Source organism: Rhipicephalus sanguineus, chromosome 3, assembly GCF_013339695.2.
Source record: "Rhipicephalus sanguineus isolate Rsan-2018 chromosome 3, BIME_Rsan_1.4, whole genome shotgun sequence".
Lineage (NCBI taxonomy): Eukaryota > Metazoa > Arthropoda > Arachnida > Ixodida > Ixodidae > Rhipicephalus > Rhipicephalus sanguineus.
The window spans coordinates 37,560,660-37,584,005 of record NC_051178.1 but is presented as its reverse complement, the minus strand read 5'-3'; the positions used below and the strand labels follow the sequence as shown (position 1 = coordinate 37,584,005).

Genomic DNA, 23,346 nt, shown 5'->3' with positions numbered 1-23,346 from the left:
TCAAGAGCTGGCGACATTGCGGGTCCTGCACCATGACGGTGGCCTGTCACAATCGCCGGCAAATTTTTGCTCAGGCAAGCATTACCCCACTATCAGCACCACCACCATACAGCCCAGACTGCCCTGTGGCTTCTTCCCATTTCCAAGAAAAAAACGTGCACCGAAAGAGACACAAACATGACAATGCGGAAGACGTCCAAAGGGCTGCAACAAAGGTGCTTAAGGAGGCCTCAGAAGAGTTTCTAAGAGGTCTAGAAATAGTGGGAAGCTACCTGGGCTCACTGCGTTAATCCCCAAACGTCCTATTTTGGGGTATACCAGGTGCATTAAACAATTTTTCCAAATGGAGTATGTCATGTAAGCATACAGTGCAGCTTGGACAACATCAAATAGATGAATACAAAGTACTGCTGTGAAGAGATACGTTGGTGCACCCACCGTGCTGCGAAACTGGCCCTGGAAGGTGTCGACAACCACGGACCGGTTACGGGCCGTGTACTCGTCCCAGGCCTCCTGGGCACGCTGCTCTTGCTCGTCACTCTTCAGTCCTTCGTCCAGGCGGGGACGCTTGGCCAGTGGGGGTGAGCAGCGGCCATTCACTAAGTCGCCCTCCTGCATGCCGGCACAACCGTGCTCCTGTTCACAGCAGCCTAACATCCACAGGCCAGGGGCGTAGCCACGTTAGGGCACACCGGGCCCGTGCCCCCCCCGAAATTTTTTTTTGCCATAGCATACAGAGCAGAAAATGACACTCGACCACATCTGCCTGCTCGTCCCCACTACTGATCAAGGAGGTGCCCCCCCCGAAAAAAATTTCTGCCTACGCCCCTGCCACAGGCATAATGATCAAACGTGCCTCTAAACCATACGTGCGTAAAGTGGGGCAAGGCACGGGCAGGTTGGTAAGAACGCACGACTTAAAATAAGCAGCGCACGACAGATGGGGACAATGCAAGTTGTAGACGGCACTGGCACTAACATCAAACCACACTTATTTGGGAACATACAAGGATCTGGAAACATACTACCAATCGCGTTGATCTGGCACAATCAAAGACGTGTAAAGACACAAAAAGCCCTATTCTATCAAAAAAACAATGACAACACACATAAAGGTTCACTACAATTAATGCATGCATTAATCCCGCAAATTGTAACTCATTGCAGTGAGGGTTGGCTCATAGGGCTATTTCTATGGATCAACAGAAGCTTCAGTTATGTCTCTACATAACTGCTCCTTGTGGCAGGCTAGAATAGCCCTAGCAAAGGCTTACAGCCACACTGTTGGAAATGCAAAGCTAAAATTGGATCAAGGAGCACCTTTTAAAGAACTATGGTGCTCATGAAGCCAAATGCTCAAACAGCAGCCAGTTTGGCCGACGTAAACCTTACCGCAATTGAAAAAGATCTGGTAACAGAGAAACCATAATGAACTCAACTTTCAAGCAAAAGCTATTGGAACTAACAACACTTTTACCAGAAATGAAAGCTTTTTTCATAAGCGCACCACTCGACCAAATTTTGAGTAGCCGACCAACTTTTTTTGGAGCTGCTTGCAGTTACTCGCTGCACTGTGACCAACTCTCTCAAAGATTATTTCTGTGATAAAACTGACTTACAAGACTTCTGTTGAACTGATGCATAGTGGCAACCAAAACTCACGATGCTATAGTGGGTAATGCTGGATACTTAGGACATACAATTACAGGGTGTCTTTTATTAGACCATACAGATTTATATTGTGATAGCAATTATATGGGCATTCTCTCGACGGGTTTTTGCCGTCACCGTCATGTCCCGTATAAAGTCCAAATTGATAACATCCCCCTACGCATCGTATGTTCTGCCCGCGGGTACAAGCACGTGAGCGGGGGCGACGAGCATTGCTGAAGCAGAAATCAAATGAGCAGGCCCATCTCCGTCGCTTGGATGGCACATGTGATAACACCACCCGCGTGTTAAATCTGTCGTCGAATGCTCAAGCAGAGAAAAAACACCTCACCCCCGGCCGTCTTGAACGAGCATGAAAAGACGCGGGAGGGGCGGGGTTACTCGAACAGCAACTGTGAACTTCGATTCTAAGGGCGCAGTCGCTGGCACGCGCGCTGTCTCGCCAAGCATCAGCGCACGACTCTACGTGCTGCGCTCTCAACACGAAGAGACTGTGCGAAAAGAGCACTGCTCTCTGGAGCTGCCGCCTTCTCTTACACCAGCGTGTTGTGGTCACGCAATATCGGATACAAAAGAGTTAGCTGCCAGCCTTACTTCGTATAACATTACAATTTGTTGCTATCGCATTCACTGCTTCGTCCTTGCGGTCAAACTGTGATATTTTTTATAAAAAGGACCTATGACAGTTAGGCTCCTGTCCTTTTCTCACATAAACTCTGCATTGAGTCAGCAATAGTACCTTGCCATAGCTTTTAATTATTGACTTGAGGGCAGTTGTTCAGGTAGGAAAGCTTGTGACAATTTATAGCATACTCATTTAGCATTCTCACTTGAGGCAACCTTTTTTTTTTTTTTTTTCTGGCCACAAACTTCTGGGGGGCCGGCTTAGATTCGAGTAAATACAGTAAACCGTAGGAGGACATAACGCCAGCGAAACTGTCCAGAGGCATGCGCATGATCAGCTGCAGCGCACTTGTCATGGTCACAGGAATGTACATCCCTCTAAGAAGCAACCAAATGTTTAGTTGCCACCCTTACCTTAGAAGGCTTGCAGGCAGACACTGCAGTGGCTGCGTTGGGGCTGTCTGGCCGTACCTCGCCAACCACTGCACTTTCTTCAGCTTCCGAATACTTTCCACCAACACATGGCTCAAACGGTAGATGGCGACCCCTGCGAACACATAACGGCTCGTGATTACTTATAACAAGTTGATTTGCCTTGATTTGGCTGAAAAAAAAAACGGTGGGTCAGAATAGACGGAAATGAAAGGCTTATGTTTTCATCCATAAATGTCACTCCAAATCACAGTGGCAGTATTTTATTACGAAGTTATGAACACCACAAACAGCTTTCTGTTGCAAAACAATACGAGATTCTAAAAGCCTTTTCCCTTGTTTAGGCCATATTTTTGTTCAGGAAGCAAGTTGTGAAATGAAAGTTAATTTTCATTATTGACCAGCCACTAACTAGTCCAGCGTAGACATTGTGCAAACGTCTTAACGTTAAGAGAAACTACTCTGGCAACTTCAAGCAAATCTTTTGCTCTTCAAACAAAGATGTTCACAGAAAAGGTGTGAAGTAACGAGTAGTCGTCCGTCACAGCCTTTTTTTAAGTCCAGTGAAAAATCCTCGTCGCCAAGATGGTTGCTCTCAACATCCCTGTTAAAAACAATCTTCCTTCTCTGAGAACCCTCGACTTCTCCACATCACCATGCTTACAATGAGAGAAATGTGCCTGGGCTGGAAAACATTTCACTCTCAGAACTGTGGGCGAATATCTTCCATGTGGTGTCAACCATAGAGTTTCCTAAAATGACCTAGAGGGAACTCTGGCGCTGCGATTGTTCAGCCACCATGGGAATGATGGGTAGTACATGGATTTGCCTAGTCTTCGTGCTTGTGGGCTTCGAACGCACTTGTGGCTTTGTTTATTGCTATGTTTTGGTTTTCTTTCGGATAAAAGAATGGATCGTTGTGAACTTCATGACCAGATTTGAATCGGTGAGCCTAACGAAGTTAAAGTGGTGAAGTGAAACTGCTGATTTTTGCTGAACTTCGTTTTGCGACAAAGCGGATGCAGGCGACGCGGAGCCAAAACGGAGCCGAAAGAACGAAGTTTAGACAAATCCGTGTACTAACCATGATTCTCATGCTGTCTGAAGCGCGATGCATTGCAGCTCCCATAGACACTAGCGCCAGAGTTCCTTCTAGTAAGTATTGTAGGAAACTCTACGGTGTCAACAACCCGAAACAACAAGAAAATCGGTTGCAGCATGCTCCCACCTATCAACAATGTAAAAAAAAAAAAAAAAAAAAAACGATTTTGACGCAACCGACGATGTGCTGGATCTGAAAGCAACACACAGGTAATGAAGGACAATGCAGAGAGCGGGACTGCTGATCAAATTTAGACAGCTGGGGTCTATTAAAGTGGATATAAACGAATTCCATCAGTCAATCACGTTTGATCTTCATCGGAACGCGGCTGCTGAGGACAGCACCGACCCCACGACGTGGCGGGTACTTGGTCGGTTCGCGATAGCAATGGAGTGAACGCAGCTCCAAATGACTGAATGGTTGCGCACACGATTCATTCAGAAGATGAGGCGTCTCAGTTCTCAGTATCACCGATTTGTTACAAATGCCGTGTTATTGTTCAGCTGTAAAAGAGGAAGAGGACATCGCCAGCTCACGCGACTACCCACATACGATATATACATATCATGCACCACAAAAATGCCGACAGACGCTGTGTATAGACCCTTTCGCTGTTTACAAACAAAGCTGCTGGACGACTTCCGGTTTTGTGCGCCGGAGTAGCCGAGTAGCGTTGTCGAGGAACAAAAGCCTTAGCGAGTAACCGGCACATTTTCAACACTTTTTCCCTGTGTCTGGCCAAATATTTTATAAAGTATTTTACTGAGCTGCACACACAACATTATAAGAGTTAGTCCTTCACTTTCAGCGCCTTCTTTTTACCTGAAAGCGGAAAAAGAGTCTTTCCTTACTCTGGCACAACTTCAAAAGCATGCTTTCTGCTTCGGTGTTAGAGAGTGATAATTGAAGTGACCGGAAGTTTCTTGGGTGCAACACCTGCTGCTGCTATCGCAATCTTGAAACCGACCGAAAAGGCGAATAAGCCAAAGAGCACTAGTTTCAACAGCAACTGAAAAGAACATACAATAACACGTTGCTAGCCTACGTGGCTACACAAAAAATTCGTGGAGCTGAAATGTGTACGCTGAGGGTCATCATTGGCACCGTGACTTGCCCAGGATTCGTCAGCACGTATTTTTACGGAAGTTTTGTGTCTCACGAGAATCAGATTTATCTTGACTTGTTCAATGAAGCACTAAACATGCAAAATCGCAGTGTTTCTTTTTTTCCCAGAGCATTAACAATCGGGCTAGCACATCTGAACAAGGGGGCGGCTGCAGTTTCAAAACAACTTCAAAACAAAGACGTCTGTGACTTGTATCTACAACAGGAAAGCAAGAAATGTTATTGTTTATGAAGGCAGAAAGGCGCCAACAGTTCAACATAGCAATGCAATTGCCCTTTTTCCTGGACGGTTCGCCGAACACAGTCTCTCCTTTTACTTTTCAGCATGGTGAGTCAAGTGTACACAGTCTAATAGACACACTCCTGGGTCTCTTTCTTTTCCGGATGGCTGGGAAGGGCAGAGCAGGCGCAGATAGCCAGACTGCTAAAAGACCTTAATGGAGGGATTCCACACATTGGCCGGGCCAAATCGCGTAGGGAACACCTTGAAAAGTAAATTACAAACAAAACAAAAGCCACGTGCACACTTTTTTTTTCTTCCTTTGCTCTCTGCAGTTCAGTATCCACCAACCGCTCGCGCCATGTCAGGACGGCAAGCAAGCTGGTCGGCGAATCACATTTCACAGCTGCTAGCGGTTGTTTTCGGGAATAGGTTGAACTACAGGAATATCTTGAACTCTATAGCAGTGGTTCTCAAATGTGGGTCTGCGAAGCCATTTCTGAGGGTCCGCGAAACCCATCCTCGAAAAAATAAATAAATAAATAAGAACACTTTTTGGAGACACATTAAGTCCGGTGACAGCGGCCTTTTCAGATTTCTGGCATGCTTCACTGCACAGCACCTTTGCATTGCGGCGGAGCTGACTTATCCTTCCCCTTCTCCATTAGATGGCTGTAAGGCTTTAGTTGCAGTTTTCTACAAAATATGCATGTCAGCACACTTTTTCCAAGCTTGCATATTTGAAGAGCAAACATAGCTAGAAACAGGTTGAATGTGGCTGGAGACCGCACAACTTATTAACAAGCTGTGGAGATCGAATTAGCGTGGCACTTCAGTTTGACCATTCTTTGCAAGGGTTTGAGTTAATATATGACCCCCCCCCCCCCCACCTTTCTCACTGAAAGGCTTCCACCAGTCCGCAAGGGGTCCCCGAAACATTCATGGCTGAGAACCACTGCTCTTAGAGTTCCGAACGGTCAGTGTTGCTCGGTAGCATAAATAACGGTCTCAAACTGCACTAGAAAGCAAAACTTGAGGCTAAATAGTGTTTCTATACAGCTGAATCCCGCTATAACGAATACCGCTACAACGAAATTTCCACCACAACGAATAATTTTGGATTCCCCATCAGCCGCCCATACAAAACAATGCGAACTACGTCTCGTCACAATGAATACTTTTTCTGGATATTTACGCTTGAACGAAGTTTTCGTGAGTGTCGCCACATAAGGAAAAGGAGCTTGCCCAGGATTGCCACGAAATTTCGCTAGAAACTCGACCATTTCTCGTTGCCAGAGCCGTGCAGCCGCATCGCAACACCCGTGTCTTCATCGGAGACACGCTTTCTACCACCGCACACACATCCCGATAAATTTTTCGCCATTGAGATGCTCGGCGGCAGATTGTCCATCCGCCATGATGCTGCCGGCAGGTTTGATGCGCGTGCGGGCCGCGCAAGAATCGTTCTTCAAGAACTCCCGCCATGTTTTTGACGTAGCACTTAAAACAAAACTACTGCTCGTCGTCACAAGCCCTGCGATCGTGATTGACATCTACGGCGTCTCGAAGGCCAGCACGCACCTAGTCCAAGCGTAACTACATTCTGCCGCAACCGCTGTGAACACAAATGCGGTCGTGTCGACGCGATCATGGGCGACCACGAAAATACGCGTACATCCAACGTACGCGCAACACGCACCAATTCAAAGCAACGCTGCGGTCAAAACTGCGGTAGACGCGATTACACATTGCAATGACGCAGTTTTGAAGACACGCGCACGGCCAGCGCGCACAGATTGAAAACGGAACTACCGTTTGCCGCAGCCGCTGCACAGAAAACCGCGGTCGCTATCGTCGCGATCATCGATAGCGAATATGCTCAAGTGCGCAGCTAACACACCGGAAGAAAGATTAAAGGCAACAAAGTCGTAAAACGGCACAAAGCGTTTCGGCATTCCTTTCACTCGCTTACAATTGTGGTAGTGCGGAGCGTCGGCACTTCGTATTCAGTTAGCCTCTAGCGAACTTTGGCACGCTCCTACGCAGCGCTACTCTCGGCACGCTTCGAGGGTAGCCTGCATATAGTATATGCTTGTGTATAACCCATGTGTATAACTCGCGTATTGACGCAAAGCCACCTTCCTTGCATTACCGTGAAGCCAACTTGCGCACCGAAATTCGCGTATAACCCGCACCCAAAGTTTAGTGCTAAATTTTCTGTATATTTTGTGCGTGTTATACGCGAGAAAATACATTCACTCGGTGTGCGGCCAAGTGTGTCCGAGTTAGCGAGAGTTAAATGCAAAGGACAATGCATGCGCTTGCCGGGACCAAAGGACGAGTCACGATCATCAGATCTTCCTAACTTCTGTGGTCTATAGATGAAATTTCGCTGCAACGAAATTCCGCGACAACAAACTTTTTCGTGCGCCCCATCAATTTCGTTGTAGCGGGATTTGACTGTATGCCCCGATTTTGAAAATAGGCATTTATAGGCACTTATAGGTGTTTAGGCACAAATGCCAAAAATAGGCACTTACATGCACTATAAAAACACTATAAAAGCCCTTCTTAACTTCTAATTCATGCTCATATATCAAAGTGGTCTCTAGTAATAAGGTTCAGAGCATGTTTCGGATTAAGGCACGTGGGTCTTGAGCCGCATTCACCTTGAGAACGATGTCGCAAATGACGAAAATTGCAGTTTTTGCACTGCTCTTATGCAAAATAATTACTCACTTGACATATTTCTCAAGAAAATAAAAATGTACTGATGTAGGAGGCATTTATCCATTGTTTTCTCGATACTTTCGATAATTCCGCATTCGGTCAATTTGGACAGTTTTTCCGGTCCTGTGAAATCCGAATTAACGAGTTTTTACTGAATCACCGAGGTTCCACTGTGTCTTTCATTTCTTATGTTTTTTATTCTTTTCCTCTAGATGCAAAGGCATTTTCTCACAAGATGAAAATTTGTGAAGGAACACTCACGCAAGCGCCATCATGAGTTATCACCAAGACCTCCTCGCCAGACCAACAACTGCAGGACAGCTGCTCGCATGCCACTGTTGGTGGCATACATTTTTCTCGTTCACTTGTAGAAGGTGTAGCACTGAGCTATCTTTCTTCCTCTTTTTTCGTCACAGTGGCACTCTTGAACACACGAATGCGGTGCTGCCTGCTGCATTTTGACGGCAGCAAGGAGAGAACCTTCACTTTTGAGTGCCCTGGTGCATACAGTTTCCGACAATGTTTACTAGAAGGAACTGTGGCGCTGCAATTGTTCAGCCACCTCGAGAATAGTGGGTAGTGCATAGATCTGCAGAGTCTTCCCGCCTGCGACTTGAAATGCACTTCTGGATTTCTTTATTGCTGTGTTTTGGCTTTTGTTTCGGATCAAAAAATTGCTCGTTGTGAACATCGGGGGGTGGCTTGAATTGATGAGCCTAGGAGGGTAGAGGTGGTGAAGCGAGACCATGGCACTTTTGTTGAACTTTGTCTAGCGACAAAGCAGCTGCCGGCCACACGGAGCTAAAAGAACAAAGCTTAGGCCGATCCATGTACCACCCAACATTTCCATGCTGGCTGAAACGCCATTGCAGCCTTTTACCTCATTTCCCTTTCTCTATGAACCACAGCTTTTGAGCCTTTGTAATGTGCCTACGACCAGCCTGGCATCGATACACCTCGTGCCAAAATGCCTACAGTGTCCACAGTTTGTGCAAGCTTGTTCTGTACAGTGTGACACTGCTGCAAAAGGAGCCATGTAGCTGAAATAAACACTATGTGAGCCACTGAGGTTCTTACCGAAGGGGGACAGCTGTTTCCCAGGAACTGGTTGACGACTCACTGCCGCTGCCCTGCGAAGGAGAACCTCTCGTCTCTCGGCCGGCACAGTTGGTCTGCTCGTGCAGCGTGTCCAAAAGGAGCGTCAGGAACTCCTGGCAGTCGTGCTAGAAACACACAACGCCACACTCGATCACCATCACTGCACTCACATAGGATGCAGCGAAGCACAAAATGGTCATTCTGACCTACGTAGTAGTGTGACGTTGAGCGAGTAACATGATTCTCTCAGCTTCTTCAACTAAAACCAGAGTACAGTGGAACTTTGATTATACGTCCCCCGGTCCTGCGACGACCCGCGTTTTACGACGAATTGGCTTGGTCCCGGCAAAACCCCCATAGAAATAATGTATTAAAAACCTCAATTGTACGACGCAATTTTACGCCGGCCCCGCCTCGTACGACGCTTCGCTGGACTGTCCGAGAAAAAAAAAAAAGGACCTACGATGACGCGGGCTGGCACGCAAACACACTGCAGCCGGGGGAAAAAAGTCGGGAAACCGAGGAACCGAGTTCGTATCCGCGCTGCCACCACAGGGCCTCTTCAATTTTTCGACACGCGATCGGCCATAGCTAGCCAGAGCCAACGTTGGCTGGAGCCAGCCAGAGCGCATTCGTTTTATCGCATTGCACTACGCACTTCCGTTGTCGCCTTTTTTTTTCTCTCTCTCTTCTTTTGGGTGGTTTTGTAGTGACCGCTGTGAGAAGATAACATGGCAGATAATTTCGAGCTCGCTTTCTAGTATGCGATAACTTTCACTAGATTTCGTGTCGTTATACCGGACGTGTTGAACAGCGATTGTTGAGCCAACGTTTGCGACAGCCGTGGGAACCGGAACTCGCCGCTGTCTAGCTACCAGAGGGCTGGGGCGTTTTAGCCGCTCGCGGTTGGTCGAAGCTTGCAAATCGAATAGGCCTACTGCCGTGCTGCCATTCAGCCATTCCTTCACGTGTTTGCCTCATCGGTTGGTTGTGCTGCGCCGCAGCTGCTGTGTCCACGTGCAAAATTTTCTGTGTTCGGACATTGGTGTGCGAGGAAGCTTTCGAATTCTTGGTTGCGAGTGCTGCGTCTCGCAATGTCGCGGAACCGAAAACCGCTGACGCTCGGAGAAAAGCTTCGCATAATCGAGGAGGCGGAGAAGCGGAATGGAGCAACAAAGGCCAGCATTGCCCGTGACCTGAACATTCCCGAGTCGTCGCTGAAAACGATCCTCGCGAAGAAGGACGGCATCCTACTAAATGCGGCAAAGTTCAGCCTAAACAGGAAGGCCGCGAAAGATGGCAAATATGCTGCCATGGAGAAGGCCCTCGTTGAGTGGTTGCGTCAGGCCCGCAGTTCAGGAATTGCCGTGGATGGCGCAATTTTGAAGGAGAAGGCTGAGACAGTTGCATTGCGCTGCGGCACTGACGACTTTAAAGCCTCCAATGGCTGGTTGGATCGCTTTAAAAAACGCAGTGGAGTTGTGTACAGCCGCTGCTGTGTAGAGAGCGCGTCAGTCAGCTCCGACACTGTAGAAAAGTGGACTGCATTGCTGCCGGAATTGATACGGGAATACAAGCCGTCCGACGTGTTCAACACGGACGAAACTGGATTATCTTATAATATGCAGCCAGATCAGACATTGGCATTCAAAGGAGAGAGCTGTCACGGGGGTAAGCGAAGCAAAGAGCATCTTACCGTATTGCTTTGCGCTAATGAAGACGGCTCTGAAAAGCTTCCTGCCCTCGTGATCGGCAAGTTTGAGAAGCCGCGATGCTTCAAGAATTTGAAAAGGCTGCCGTGCCAGTACACGTTCAACCGGAAAGCCTGGATGACGGCTGCTATGTTTTCTACATATCTGCAGCAGCTGGACTCCAAAATGGGGGCTAAGAACAGAAAGATTCTTCTTCTGCTTGACAATGCGCCATGCCATCCATCAGATATTTCGCATTTGAGAAATGTGAAAGTTGTATTTCTGCCCCCCAATTGCACTAGCCAGCTGCAGCCACTTGACGCTGGCGTCATCAAGTGCATGAAACAGAAATATCGGAAGTTTCTGGTGCAGCGTCGGCTGGCGGGCATAGAACGCAAGCAGTTGGATAAGAAGCTTTCTGTGCTTGATGCAATGCACTACATTGCTAGTGCATGGGACGCAGTCACGCCAGAAACCATCGCCAACTCCTTCAGGCACTGCGGCTTTAATAGAAGTGGTGCTTGTTCTACCAGTGAAGCTGCAGTGCCTGTTGACGACGAACCAGAGTTCGGCAGCCCGGAGCTGCCTGGATCTTTCACGGACTATGTTGGTGCCGACGACGACGTTGCAGTGTGCAGTGAAGTGTCGCTGGATGACATTATCGAAACTGTGCGTCCCGACACTGCGGGAACTTCCGACGAGGAAGAGATTGACGACGCTGCAGAGGCTAGCGCGTCCGTTCCGACTTACGCGGACGTGTTGTGCTACGTCGACCACATTCGGCGGTTTGCTTGCGCACGCGACGAGATCGGCGACTTGCTGCCAGATGTTGCAGCTATCGAAAGAAAGCTGATGCGTCATGGCTGGGCAAACTCTCAGAAGAAAATCACAGATTTTTTTAAAAGGTGAAAAATAAAGGTTCGTTCACACCTCCGATAAAATGCGTGGTTGTCATTTTTTCAATTAATTTAATCTACGTTCCTCGGAGCAGCGTAGGTTTGTGCCGCGGACTTTCTTAGGCATTATGTGCCCGCTGTTGTGGGGCAACAATGACCGTCACTGCCTATATTCTCGGTTTTTCGATTATACGACGCCTGGATTATACGACGATTTTGCGCGGTCCGCTGAAAGTCGTATAATCGAAGTTCCACTGTATATTTTTGTCGGGTATTGATCACAACGTTCAGGCTAACCTTACTGATTCAGGAGTAGTAAAAATTTTTAGATACGCTGATGATTTTGTGCTTGTGCTGCAACATGTTCCTAATTCTGATCTTGACGGTTGTACTGATGGTGTGATCAGCACTTTCAAGTTGTATGGCAGTGGATTAGGTTTTACATTTGAGAAACCAGAGAACGACGTCATACAGTTCTTAGATGTCTACACACTTGCATTTTCATGGAGCTCGTGTCTGCTGGGTGTACAACCCGCGTTCCGCAAAAGGATTTCTTCCGTAAGATAGTGCACATTCGAAACTATTAAAAGAGGGATCGCCATCACTTGTCTTGTCGCACTGTTAAATAATAATAATAATTGTTGGTGTTTAACGTCCCAAAACCATGCCATGATTATGAGGGACACCGTAGTGGAGGGCTTCAGAAATTTCGACCACCTGGGGTTCTTATTATTACTGGCTACTTTTGAGCGTATGGCTTCTTGTCAGTGGTGACGAGGAACGCTATAAAAAGCACCTTTACCAAATAAAGCTCAGCTGGTAGTTCAACACTAGTCCTGTTATTCATGTCTTTCATCTTCGAGCGTTTAACTACGCAGTTTTCACACAGGTCCATGTCATCGTTGATGTCTGCCAAAAGTCCTCGAATGTGTTGCTTTCGGATGCTATATGGTTAGCGACCAAATCAGACCATACCTCATCCGCGCTCACCGGTTGGCTGTCGTCGTCCTCAGCGGGTGCATCGGTACCGTGACTGTGTATGAAGCTTACTTTTTCAAAGCATTTCCTGATGGTAGATGGATTAAATTGATACCAAAACACCATAGTCATGTCTATCGCAGCTCTAAAATCCACTCTGAGAGGCTCCTTCTGCTGCAAATGCCACAGAACTTTCTCGCACATGCGCTTCTTGCAGAGCACCTTGACAGTTGTGATGACACCTCGATCCAATGGCTGGCTCTTCATGGTGGTGTTGGCCGGAAGGAACTTCAAGTTCACAGCTGTCAGCTTTGGCGTTACATTGTAATCTGTGCAGTTGTCCAAAATGAGGACAACACGGCACTTTTGCGTCACCATTTGCTCGTCAAACTTTGAACAAGTCTTGCGTCATCAAAGCCTTGCCGTTGGCTTTATTCGTCATCGGATGATTCTCCATTTTGCGGAAGCAACACGGCCATGCATACATGCATACCGTACTCATTCGAATATAAGGCGCGTTTTTTTTTTTCCGAAAACTGTGGCCTAAAAGTCTAAACCCGCCTTATATTCAATGTTAACATCAATTACCGCTTCAGTGTGGGACAAGGCATGCTATTATTTTCCTTTCATGAAAATGTAAATAAACCCGAATATTTAACTCTGTAACACTATTACATGTTTGCCCAGTAACCAAATGGGTCATCGTCAGCTAAAAAGAAACAAAAAGATGCGATCTGACGGTAGTCGTGTCCACAAAGGGTACAGCCGAGAACATCACAAGCTCCGAGATCACCAACAGTGCATCTCGTGACGTCGTAAAACAGCCAAAAACAGCAAAAATCCAGTATGTTGCAATCCATTAGCCAAGTTCAAAACCGCAGTCCTGCAGTTACCGCAATCACCATCCAGCCACTTTTCTATGTATTTTGTGTTTCCTTGCTGGTGTGCGTGTAGCCTCCCATGTCCTTTGACTGGACTGCCTACGCTATCCATTCTGTTGTGACTAGTCATCATGACAAGTCATCATCGTCACTACAGTGCAACATTCAAAAGAAAAGTAACTATGTACCTCAGCCAAAGCATTGGGCAACTGTGCAGCAAGCTGGAAGTATGGCATCCCTGAAGACAACATGCGTCGTTAGAGAAAGGTGAAGGAGACCCTCTTTGCATGCGCTGCGACGTGAAAGCTTTCCAGGAACTGCGGAAGGGTGTGTTTCCCGAGATGGAGGCAAGTCTGAGTGAATTTGTCAGAGAAACCAGGAGCCGTGGCTTGGCCGTGACAACCAAAATGTTACAGATGAAGGCACGAGAGTTCGCAGTGGATCGAGGCATCTCCGGATTGCAGTTCGAGGTCGAGGGTTCAGAAGTAAATGAAGAGAGCCGAGTTCTCACTAAGAAGGTGAACCTCTATCGTGCAACCCCTGACTATGAAGAAAAGCTGCTGTCTTCTCACCTTTACGTCATCAGATTGCGAAGAGAGCAAAACTTCCTCCTCGGCCAGATCAGGAACACACACAAGACCGCTATTTTTTTTTACATGCTGTCGGCTCAAACGATACACACGAAAGGTGATCGCCAAGTACGCATACGTACCGCAGGGTGTGAAAAAGCGCGGATCACCGTTATGTTAACATGCACCGCTGATGGGCACAAGCTGCCACCTTACGTAGTGCTAAAAAGAAAAATGATGCCTAAAAATGAAGATTTCACCAAGGGTGTGCACATTCGCTGCCAGGAAAATGGTTGGATGACTGAGGCACTTGTCATCAATTCGATCAAGACTGTGTGATGCCAGCGTCCTGGGACACTGTTGGCTCGCCAGTCAATGCTTTCCGGGGACATCTGAGGACAAGAAGAAGCTATACGAAGACGCCACCAATCTGGTTGTCATCCCTGGTGGCATGACAAGTCAGTTACAGCCACTGCGTGTGTGTCAAGCCTTTCGTGGACCATGCGAGACGCCTCTACAAAGAGTGGATGGCCTCCAACGATCCGTCTGGGCGTGCGTTTGAAGCGTGGTGGCTTGGTGGATAGCTGATGCTTGGGCAGCTATACCAGAAGCAATGGTGGCAGCTTCTTTCAACAAGTGCTACATTTCTAATTCGCTGGATGGCACTGACAAGAGTGAACTTTGGGAGTGCAACAGCGACAAGGAGAGCACTGATGCATCAGATGATGATTGTACATGATTACACACAGTTGCATTTTGTGCATTTCAAAGATGGGAATTTTCCGACGGAATTTTTAGCCTTACATTAGTCATTAGTGTGCAAACTTTTTTTTGTTTTTCTTGGGTCCTTCAACCCTCGCCTTATAATTGTGATTGCCTCATATTCGAATAAATATGGTACTTCCCAATGACAAGCAAGCGGCACTTGCCTGACCCATCTGAGCTGGCACAGAACAAAGCTGTCACACGCTCTTTTGAAGCTTTACGACCAGTGCAGGGCTCACCTTTCATAAAGAGAGTGCGATTCGTGACCAGGTTTTAGAATAGCCCGGCTTCGTAAGCGCTGTATATTGGCTTCTTGGCTCCAGCGAACTCATGCAGCGTGACAATATATAGCGATCCGCATGTGGCAGAAACATTGTCTCAACGTTTATGTTCAGCCACGCTGTGCCCCAGTCGTCGACTTCTTCACATACACCCGAAATAACTCTACAGGTTATCCCATGAGGATTCTTGAATCTCCGAATCACAAATTTATTGTGCCCCAAAAGATATGCGAAGCACTTGGCCTCCGCTTGCGGAATAGGCCCACTAATCATCACATTTTGTGCCCACACTTCCTTAAACCACCGGAACAAGGCAGCGTCAACATTCTCATGTTTGGAAGTGCGCATTCTTTCCTTGGACGATGAAGCAGCATTCATGTCCACCTGCTGCCGCATCTTGTCACAATTCTTCCAAAGTGCCAACACAGTGGTATCTGCGATGCCATATTTTACAGCCCACAGCAGTTTTCTTCATGCCCTTCTCAACTTCTTTTACTATGGTGACCTTCGTTTCCAGTGTAATGGCTTGTCATTTCCTGGCGCCTGAAGGTGTGGATGAAGACATCAAAAGCATGCGGTAGTGATGAAAAGTAGGCCCAGCAACCAATCATTCAGGAGAAGCAAAATCCGACACAAAGAGAGTGAGGCTTACAGACTGACCGACCGACCGACTGCATCGCACGACCATTCGACTATGCATGCTGCAGCAGCGGTGCTGCCATCTCACCTGAGATGTGATTTAAAGACTAGAACACTGGCAGAGAAAACGCCGCACTGTTTAATTTATTACCCAATACAAGTGCTCCACGAAAACACACCCGTGTCTTTGCTGCTCCTGCTTTTTGCTTGTTTGCTCTGTGCGCCCTTCTCCCTCTGTCCCTCTTTCTTTCACCAGCGCTCCTTGGGGCACCTGCCGCACCCCATTGAGGAGGGAGTTCACCGTCACAGTTGTCTGCCGGACTTCGAGGCATTCGCACTGTAACCGGCACACTGCCTCCCGTGACTGCACAATAAGCGATGTGTGCATACATAGGGTTCTACGAGAGAAAAGACCACGTTATATCCGTTCCCGCATTATAAGCGGTTATATTATAAGTGGTCTATACAGTACCATAGGGAAAGGAAAAAAAAAATAAAATATTGGCAACAAAACTCAGGAATGCGATAATTATTATTTATATATATATATATATATATATATATATATATATATATATATATATATATATATATATATTCGTGCACTCATAAAATTCCCGCTTGAATTCTTTTTTCTTTTATGTGCGGCCCTTACAGGTGTTTAAAGGGTAACAGTGAGGGTGAGTAGTCCGTGCGGCAACTACAGTAATAAAGTTGCATTGCCTTCCATTCATTTCTTTTTTCTTTTCTTTAGCACTATTTTTTAGTCTCTTGATATGAGGGGCCGACTTAGTCATGCAAATACAGTACTTCGCGTCAATGTGACAAGAATAATGACAAGGTTAAGAGAATGATGACACAAAAAGCCATGCTGCGGCGTTAAAAATGAACGAAGTGAGACTGTTTTTGCATATTAACTGCTTCACAGTTAAATTTTGTGTATGGCATCCATATCCTATGCCGTGTAAACAATGCAGGGGTCACAGCGCAAGGCACACCACAACCTGCTGGAACACATCCCATTTCAAGCTCTAAATGACAGGTGCAGTAAAATGATCCATCTGTCCAGTGTGTATTTAACAAACTGCATTCCATGTGGCCTCACCTGTCGGCAGTCACTGAACTGAGGGCAGGCCTGTGCCAAGGCCTCCTTGAAGGGAGCTGGCCGCAGGCACGAGTAGCTGCCACTCCACACCTGGCACAGAAGATGCGCCAGCTGCGCCGTCAGGGAATCTTCGTCCTCTCTCTCGCTTGCGTGCCCCGAGCGAGCCAGGAAGTAGGAAACCAGGCGGCCATTGCTCAGCAGGCACTGGAGGCCCGCATTCATGAAGCACGTGTTGCCCAGGTTGCGCAAACCACACACACCCCGCATCGATGGAATGGCTTGCTCAGACACCAACAAGCCTCCTGCAAACACCAGGACTGTCACTGGGTAGCCCACTTAGGAAGCATCACACTAGACTAGAAAGACATCATGCCTAGACAGCCAATAATATACAGTTAACGGACGATTTTTCGGACATGCCTGAAAATTCTGACACTTTCACGGCACCGCCACAAGCCCCATATGGTCAATGTACAAGTGCATCTGAAAGTTCAACTGAAAAAGTTCAGAGTCCAATTTTTTTTTAACCTTCTACTCGACACTACCGGGTCGATCATCTCGCAGGCTTGAACCAGCACTTTCCCGAGACGATCCATTAGTGCCCCCAGCAAAGTCCAAAAGTCAGCTCTGCCGCAATGCAAAGGCTTTATGCAGCAAAGCATATTGAGAATATGAAGGGGCCTCTGCCACAGTGTGCATGCAGCAGATAAGCACTGGAAATGCACACAGCTATGATGGCGGCACGCGGCAAATGTGCCAGTATAATTCAGTCACTTGAGAGCCACATTATGACAAGCATCTTCAGCTAACTGCTTGGTAGTGCATCAGGCCTAATGCAGTTGCAAGTGTACTGCACACTTTGCACAGGCGACAACCCAAACGCACCGCACTGCTGTTCAACTGATGCCCCTTTGTGCAATACGACTAAGAGCGCCGCATCGACACACTTGATTTCAGCAACGATAGCGGTTCCCCAGTAAAGCTGCTATGGGGGCTAGTTGGTATGACTTCATGACTCTTTGCGCTGCCAGGAACTCACGGAAGGACAAGCAAAAAAAAAGATGCACACGGGGTGATGCGCATACTACACTCGGATACAACTCAAGAAAAAAGTGGCTGTTCGCCATCGAGGGACCCCCCTCCAGCCAATGGCGTTGCAGTGTCATCGTGACGTCGCAGTCGACCACTACGCACCTACAAGCAGCACTTGGACCCAAGCTTTTATGAGTACGTCCGTGCCGTAAAGTAGTTCCTCTGGAAGCCTTTATTTTGAGCGAAGATAAAATTTTAGTTCAATTTCTTTTATTTCCCCATTAGTATAGAACACATGAAAGATCTTATGGTTTAAAGTCAGCTTGCGAGAGCGCAGTCTCACTGAAGACGCTGATGGATTGTTGCGAACAGAGGAGGCGGCCATTTTGGTTGAGGTCCGAACACGCTTTTTGATTCTTTTGTGAGCGCGGCGACCAATGCGGTCTGCGTGACGTCACAATGACAAGGCGACGCCATTGGCTGGAGTGGGGTCCCTTGATGGCGAACAGCCGCTTTTTTCTTGAGTTGTACCCGACTATAACAACAGATTTATTTTTGTGCCAGACACTTAGTTGTATACGACACGAGAAGGAAAGAGAAAGAAAGAAAAAAGACAGAAAACCAGTAGAAAACAAGAAACACATGTTGCACATCAGTTAAATACGTCACAGTCCACAATAAGCATTTGCAAAGCAATTGTGTCTAAGGTGTCGTGGCTGCCTTCAAAAATTCAATTTCTTTTTGAGATAGGACGATCGCACGCGAGCCGACGAAGCCTGCACTGGTATAACCCTTTCAGACCCCACGACCAGTGTACTGGACATAAGAAAAAAGGCGGTGCAGAAAACCAAGCAAAGCCAAAATCTGAACCAAAACCACTTATGCAGCTTCTATCAGAGGCTTTTGTAATGTAGGTCCCCGCTAAGCCACATTTCCTCATGAGGGTGCGTCAGAGTATTGGCATCGTCCATGAGGAAAGTCGCGCACTTGGGTTGCTCAAGTAAGGGACATTATTTTAGGAAGTATCTTCGTGCCAATCAGATAATTTAAATCATGCGAGCTAACTTATGTTCTTTTGAAACAGTGTTGCGAAAAAGTAGCCTTTGTAATCACAAGTTTGCTCAATGCGAGAATGCATTTATGCCCAGTTCACTGGACACTAGGATGCAACTGGTGTGCATCGAGCTAAACATGGAGGGAGCGTGACAATCTTGAAGCCCAGCTATAAAAAATGAAGCAGAAGCATGCTGGGAATTCTACCAAGACCACAAGGAGGGAGACGCATAGGAGGAGGTTGACTTGCGATCGTCTATTCGTTTTTTTCCATGAGCCCAGCAAAAAATAAATGTTCTTTTTTTCTTTTCTATCAGGTCAAAACAAACTGTTGTGTTTTCGAAGACAATTACCTTCTGACAAGACCAAAAGCAACATTCTTTCAAGAAAGAAAGCGTATGTGTGTACCCATAAGTGAAATAAATAAATCCTACTGCCCAGTATACTGGACATGGTTGTCCTGTGAAAACCATTGTACTAACCGTCTCCTTAATTTTTTTTTGCGTGCTTTTCAATAACCTCTTTAACTAGACAATAAATCAAAAAATTTTTTCCGCCCTACAAATAACTTGTGATAGAAAGGGATAAGTAAGAAGAGCCTCTTTTCTCTTTCCTTTGTTTGTGAAAAGGATGGCTTGCATTCGCATATAGAGCAGTGCGTGGCCAAGTTGCAACAGTTCTCTGGCTGGATGGTTACGGCCACGCCCGAATTATCCAGCCAGAGAAAATGAAAGTGTGCTTCCTGGTGTGCGTGTGGGGCAACCCGAGAAATATGAAAGCACTCTGGCAGCCAGAAGTAGAGGCCCACAGTAACAGCCAGGACGCCTAACTCAGCAGGATGAATGATAAAAAATAAAAGACAAGGCTGTTGAAATAATGTGTTTGCTTTATTGTCATCTGCAATCACTCAACAAGTCGGCACATCGTGAAATAGTACAGTACTACAAGCCCACAATTTTTGTGCAATGCATCACCGGACACTAGCGTATAGATCTGCTTCTGCAGTGAACAGATTGACCCTCCTGCCAGAGACTGGCCTGCACGGTGAAAGAGATGCTCGAGGTGCCCGTGCTCACCCTTGGGCGTGTGGTCGTGGTGTGGTGTCAGGGGCGATACGTCCTGCAGGCTGCTGAACAGGGGTGACAGGGGTCCCCCTTCCTCCTGGACGGGCCACAGCGCAGTCTCCTCCTCGGGGAGACCCATGTCCCCGCCGGCTACCTCCTCGGGCAGCTCGCCCCCACGCTCCGTCTCAGGCGACAGGGTGCTGTGAGAAGGACACGCAATACACTTTTATGGAAGCTTTCCCAAGCTAGCAAGCGAACCACTTCTAGCAGTATCTTCAGCATAAGAGCAAGCCACAGAGCAGATAAAGGCTCAGAAAGAGGTCCCACTGCTATTTCACTCAACAGACATTGAAAACAGTGCAATTCTTCAACTGTGGCTGGCCATTCCAGAGGACTGCACCATGGGAACACTTACTGCACACACAGCGAATATACAAGACAAATGCATGAAGGCCTCTTTCTTTCCATACATCTACAGCTCAGACCACTTATAACGTAACCGCTTACAGTGCAGTACCGGCTATAATGCGGTTTTTTCTGACTCCCGTTTACCCTCCCATAGAACTCCATGCATACGCATACCGCTTATTGTGCAGTCCCCCGAGATGAACGACCGGTTATAATGCGGCTGCCGGAACGTTCTCAGAGATGCGAGGGAGGGAGCATGCTTCTCAGCGGAGATGCGCCGGCAGGGGAGAGAGCGGCGACGGCGTTACGAAGGAGGAGCGGACGCGGAACGAACGAACAAGGAGCGGGGGGAGAAAAAAAGGGGCGGCGGTGGGGGACAGCAGCCCGGCGCGGGTGCGTGGTGTGAGGAGGGGGAGCGGTTGCGTGGCCGACGGAGAAGCCTTTGCCCCCCTTGACATGCGCGCTTTGCCCCGGCCGCTTGACATGCGCGCTCCGCTACGTACGGGCGCCCGCGTCCGCATCAAGAGCGCGTTACCGCTATTTGTCTCCGTCGGGAAAATAGTTGCTTCGTCGTAGAGCGCAGATATCGCGTGTGCAACCTCGATTCCCCCGCAAGTAACAATGCTTTGAGACGCGATTGAGCTTTCGCCTTTGCCACCAACAGGCGGACTTACAAGCCTGAGAGACTTTTTCAGGGTAGTTGCCGCGGCTGTTCTCCCGACCACGAACCGAAACTGCGTTTCACGCGTGATGCCCTCGGTTTAGCTCGCGAGTGCGATCTCTTCTACGCCCAATCTCCATGTTGCCTAGGGCAAGCTTCTCGCGGCGGCATGCCAAGTTGCAATGCGCACGCTAGGCCTAACGAGCGCTAGCTGCCATGTCAGCGGCCGCAGACTACAGAAGTTGCGGTTTGGTGCTGAGTTAATGAAACATTTTTCAGTTGTTGCATTTAGAAGGGGTGACTTACATCTTTAACAAAAACGCGGGTGGGCGTGTGAAACACTCGAGTGGTGGTTTGTGGTCGCCACCGTTTTCGACATCGCGCACGCGCAGTGTGCTACCGCAGCGACTTCCCGTGATGGCGCATTTTTTCCGCGTTCGTTACGTCGGCACCGCAGGTCCGCGGACGCTAACCATTCAACATTTCCAAATGTAAGTAGACGCAAACTTACGTCCCAGTCGCATATGCCTCGATAGTCGGAATCGCGCGCCTACCCGTTGGTCATGTTTTGCACTTTGGTTATAGTGCGGTACCGCTTATAGTGCGGATATTCGCGACTCCAGCGACTTACGTTATAAGCGGTCTATGCTGTACTGCCTAAAAAACTGCACAAATTCACACACATACCAGAATGGAAAACAAGCCCTACCTGCCGGATTGGCCAAAACGGAAAGATTAGTGCAGATAACATTAAATCTATGAAAGAGCATGCACAGCACAAGAAATGTGCCAGATCAAGACTCAGCTCGGCTTATGGTTTCAGTCTGTTAACCATTTGATTGCAATGTTTGTGTACAAACAATTATGCAGACCAACGTCAAAAAGTCGATTGCAAAGAGGACCCTCGGCACAGGCACGTAGGCAAGGGGGGGGGCCCAGGCCCCCCCCCCCCCCCCCGAAATTCGTCCAACCTTCTATATTTCCGGGCAACTTTTTCTTCTTTTTGCCATGGAAAGACTTTCTTTCGAACAATTAGACCTCGGGCCCCCCCCGAAAAAAATTTCTGGCTACGTGCCTGCCTCGGCATACATCGATGTCCAGACAAAACATAAAAAAAAATAATGGAAAGTAGCAATTCTGACTTCTTATAACGTTTTGGTATTTCATCTCTCTTGGGTGCACCCTTTTTTTTCAAACAACAATGAGCCCAGCTATGTCTGGATTCTTTTCATGGCTGTCATTATGATGATGATGATGACTTGCTCTCGAGGCGTAATGCTTGACGTTTACGTGTGCATTATACGTGTGCTGCAGGGCCTGTGTTGCGTGCAAGCTGAAGCAGTGTTTTGTGGAATGTTTTGTCATGTATCCTATGACCATAGATCTTTAGTGGCTTGCAGTAGGAGCGTCATACATGCATGAGTTAATGCAGGGAGTGGTAAAGTCCCTCACCAGAAGAGTGGGCGTAGTTGGATACACTCGGTCAGGGCAGCTGGGGAAGGAGCAGCGGGAGCCTTGCACGAGATGGCAGTGGCACCACAGCTGGAGGTGGACGGAAGGGACAAGTCCATACCTGCACACGCATCACCACCAACACTGACCATGAAGTAGTGATATCACACAACCACACACAGTTAAACCTCGATCTAACGAGGAAATTTCCATTCCCCAACAGGTACCCATAGAGTTCAATGTTGTCGTCAACCTCAATTAACGAAACTAACGTGGCACCAAAACCGATTTAACCAAGGTTGTCCTGAAATATATGAGTAAAGGAAGCAGTGATTTACTCTCAATTTTTACACAGGTGGAATTTTCTTCGAGCATGCATTCTTAATGCTATCGCATTAAAACATCTCGCCGTCCTAGTCACAACCCTAGTATTAATTTGACAAGCCTGCATGGGACAATGCACAGGACATTGAACTCAACAGTTGGTAGCGGTCTCACGGGGCAGGTGGCACTATGGGTGGCGGTGGTTAATTGTCCTTCTAAATGCTCCCACAGGAACACCACAGTAGTTGCCTTATTATTTCATGGTTACTGTGACAGCCAGCACTGATCGTCTCCTCGCAACTTTCTTGCTTGGCCTGCTAGCACAATCACCGCATTCGTTCTCCCCCTCTTTGCATATTATATTGCCATGCGTGTTATTTTGATGTATTCAGGCTTCACTCGCAAAGGCTGTTTGCAATGCCCCGCGCAGACCGCGCCGCGATGTTTCAGAAGCTTCACGATTGTTTTAGATCATTTCGTTAGGATTGCGTGCAGGACGTGAATAGTCTAGTTTCTTCGAGAGATTACGCGGCCACCACTGATAA

General features: G+C 47.6%; 1 protein-coding gene across 1 annotated transcript in view; it reads right to left on the bottom strand.

Moving 5' to 3' along the window:
* LOC119386565 (uncharacterized) overlaps positions 1–23,346 on the bottom strand; it is a 132,440-nt gene that overhangs the window by 88,354 nt on the left and 20,740 nt on the right. Inside the window, 6 exon segments of the mRNA XM_037653848.2 lie at positions 439–612; positions 2,710–2,842; positions 8,982–9,127; positions 16,808–17,109; positions 19,969–20,156; positions 22,478–22,598. Of these exon segments, the coding sequence (XP_037509776.1) occupies positions 439–612; positions 2,710–2,842; positions 8,982–9,127; positions 16,808–17,109; positions 19,969–20,156; positions 22,478–22,596 (1,062 nt within the window). The 5' untranslated portion in view covers positions 22,597–22,598.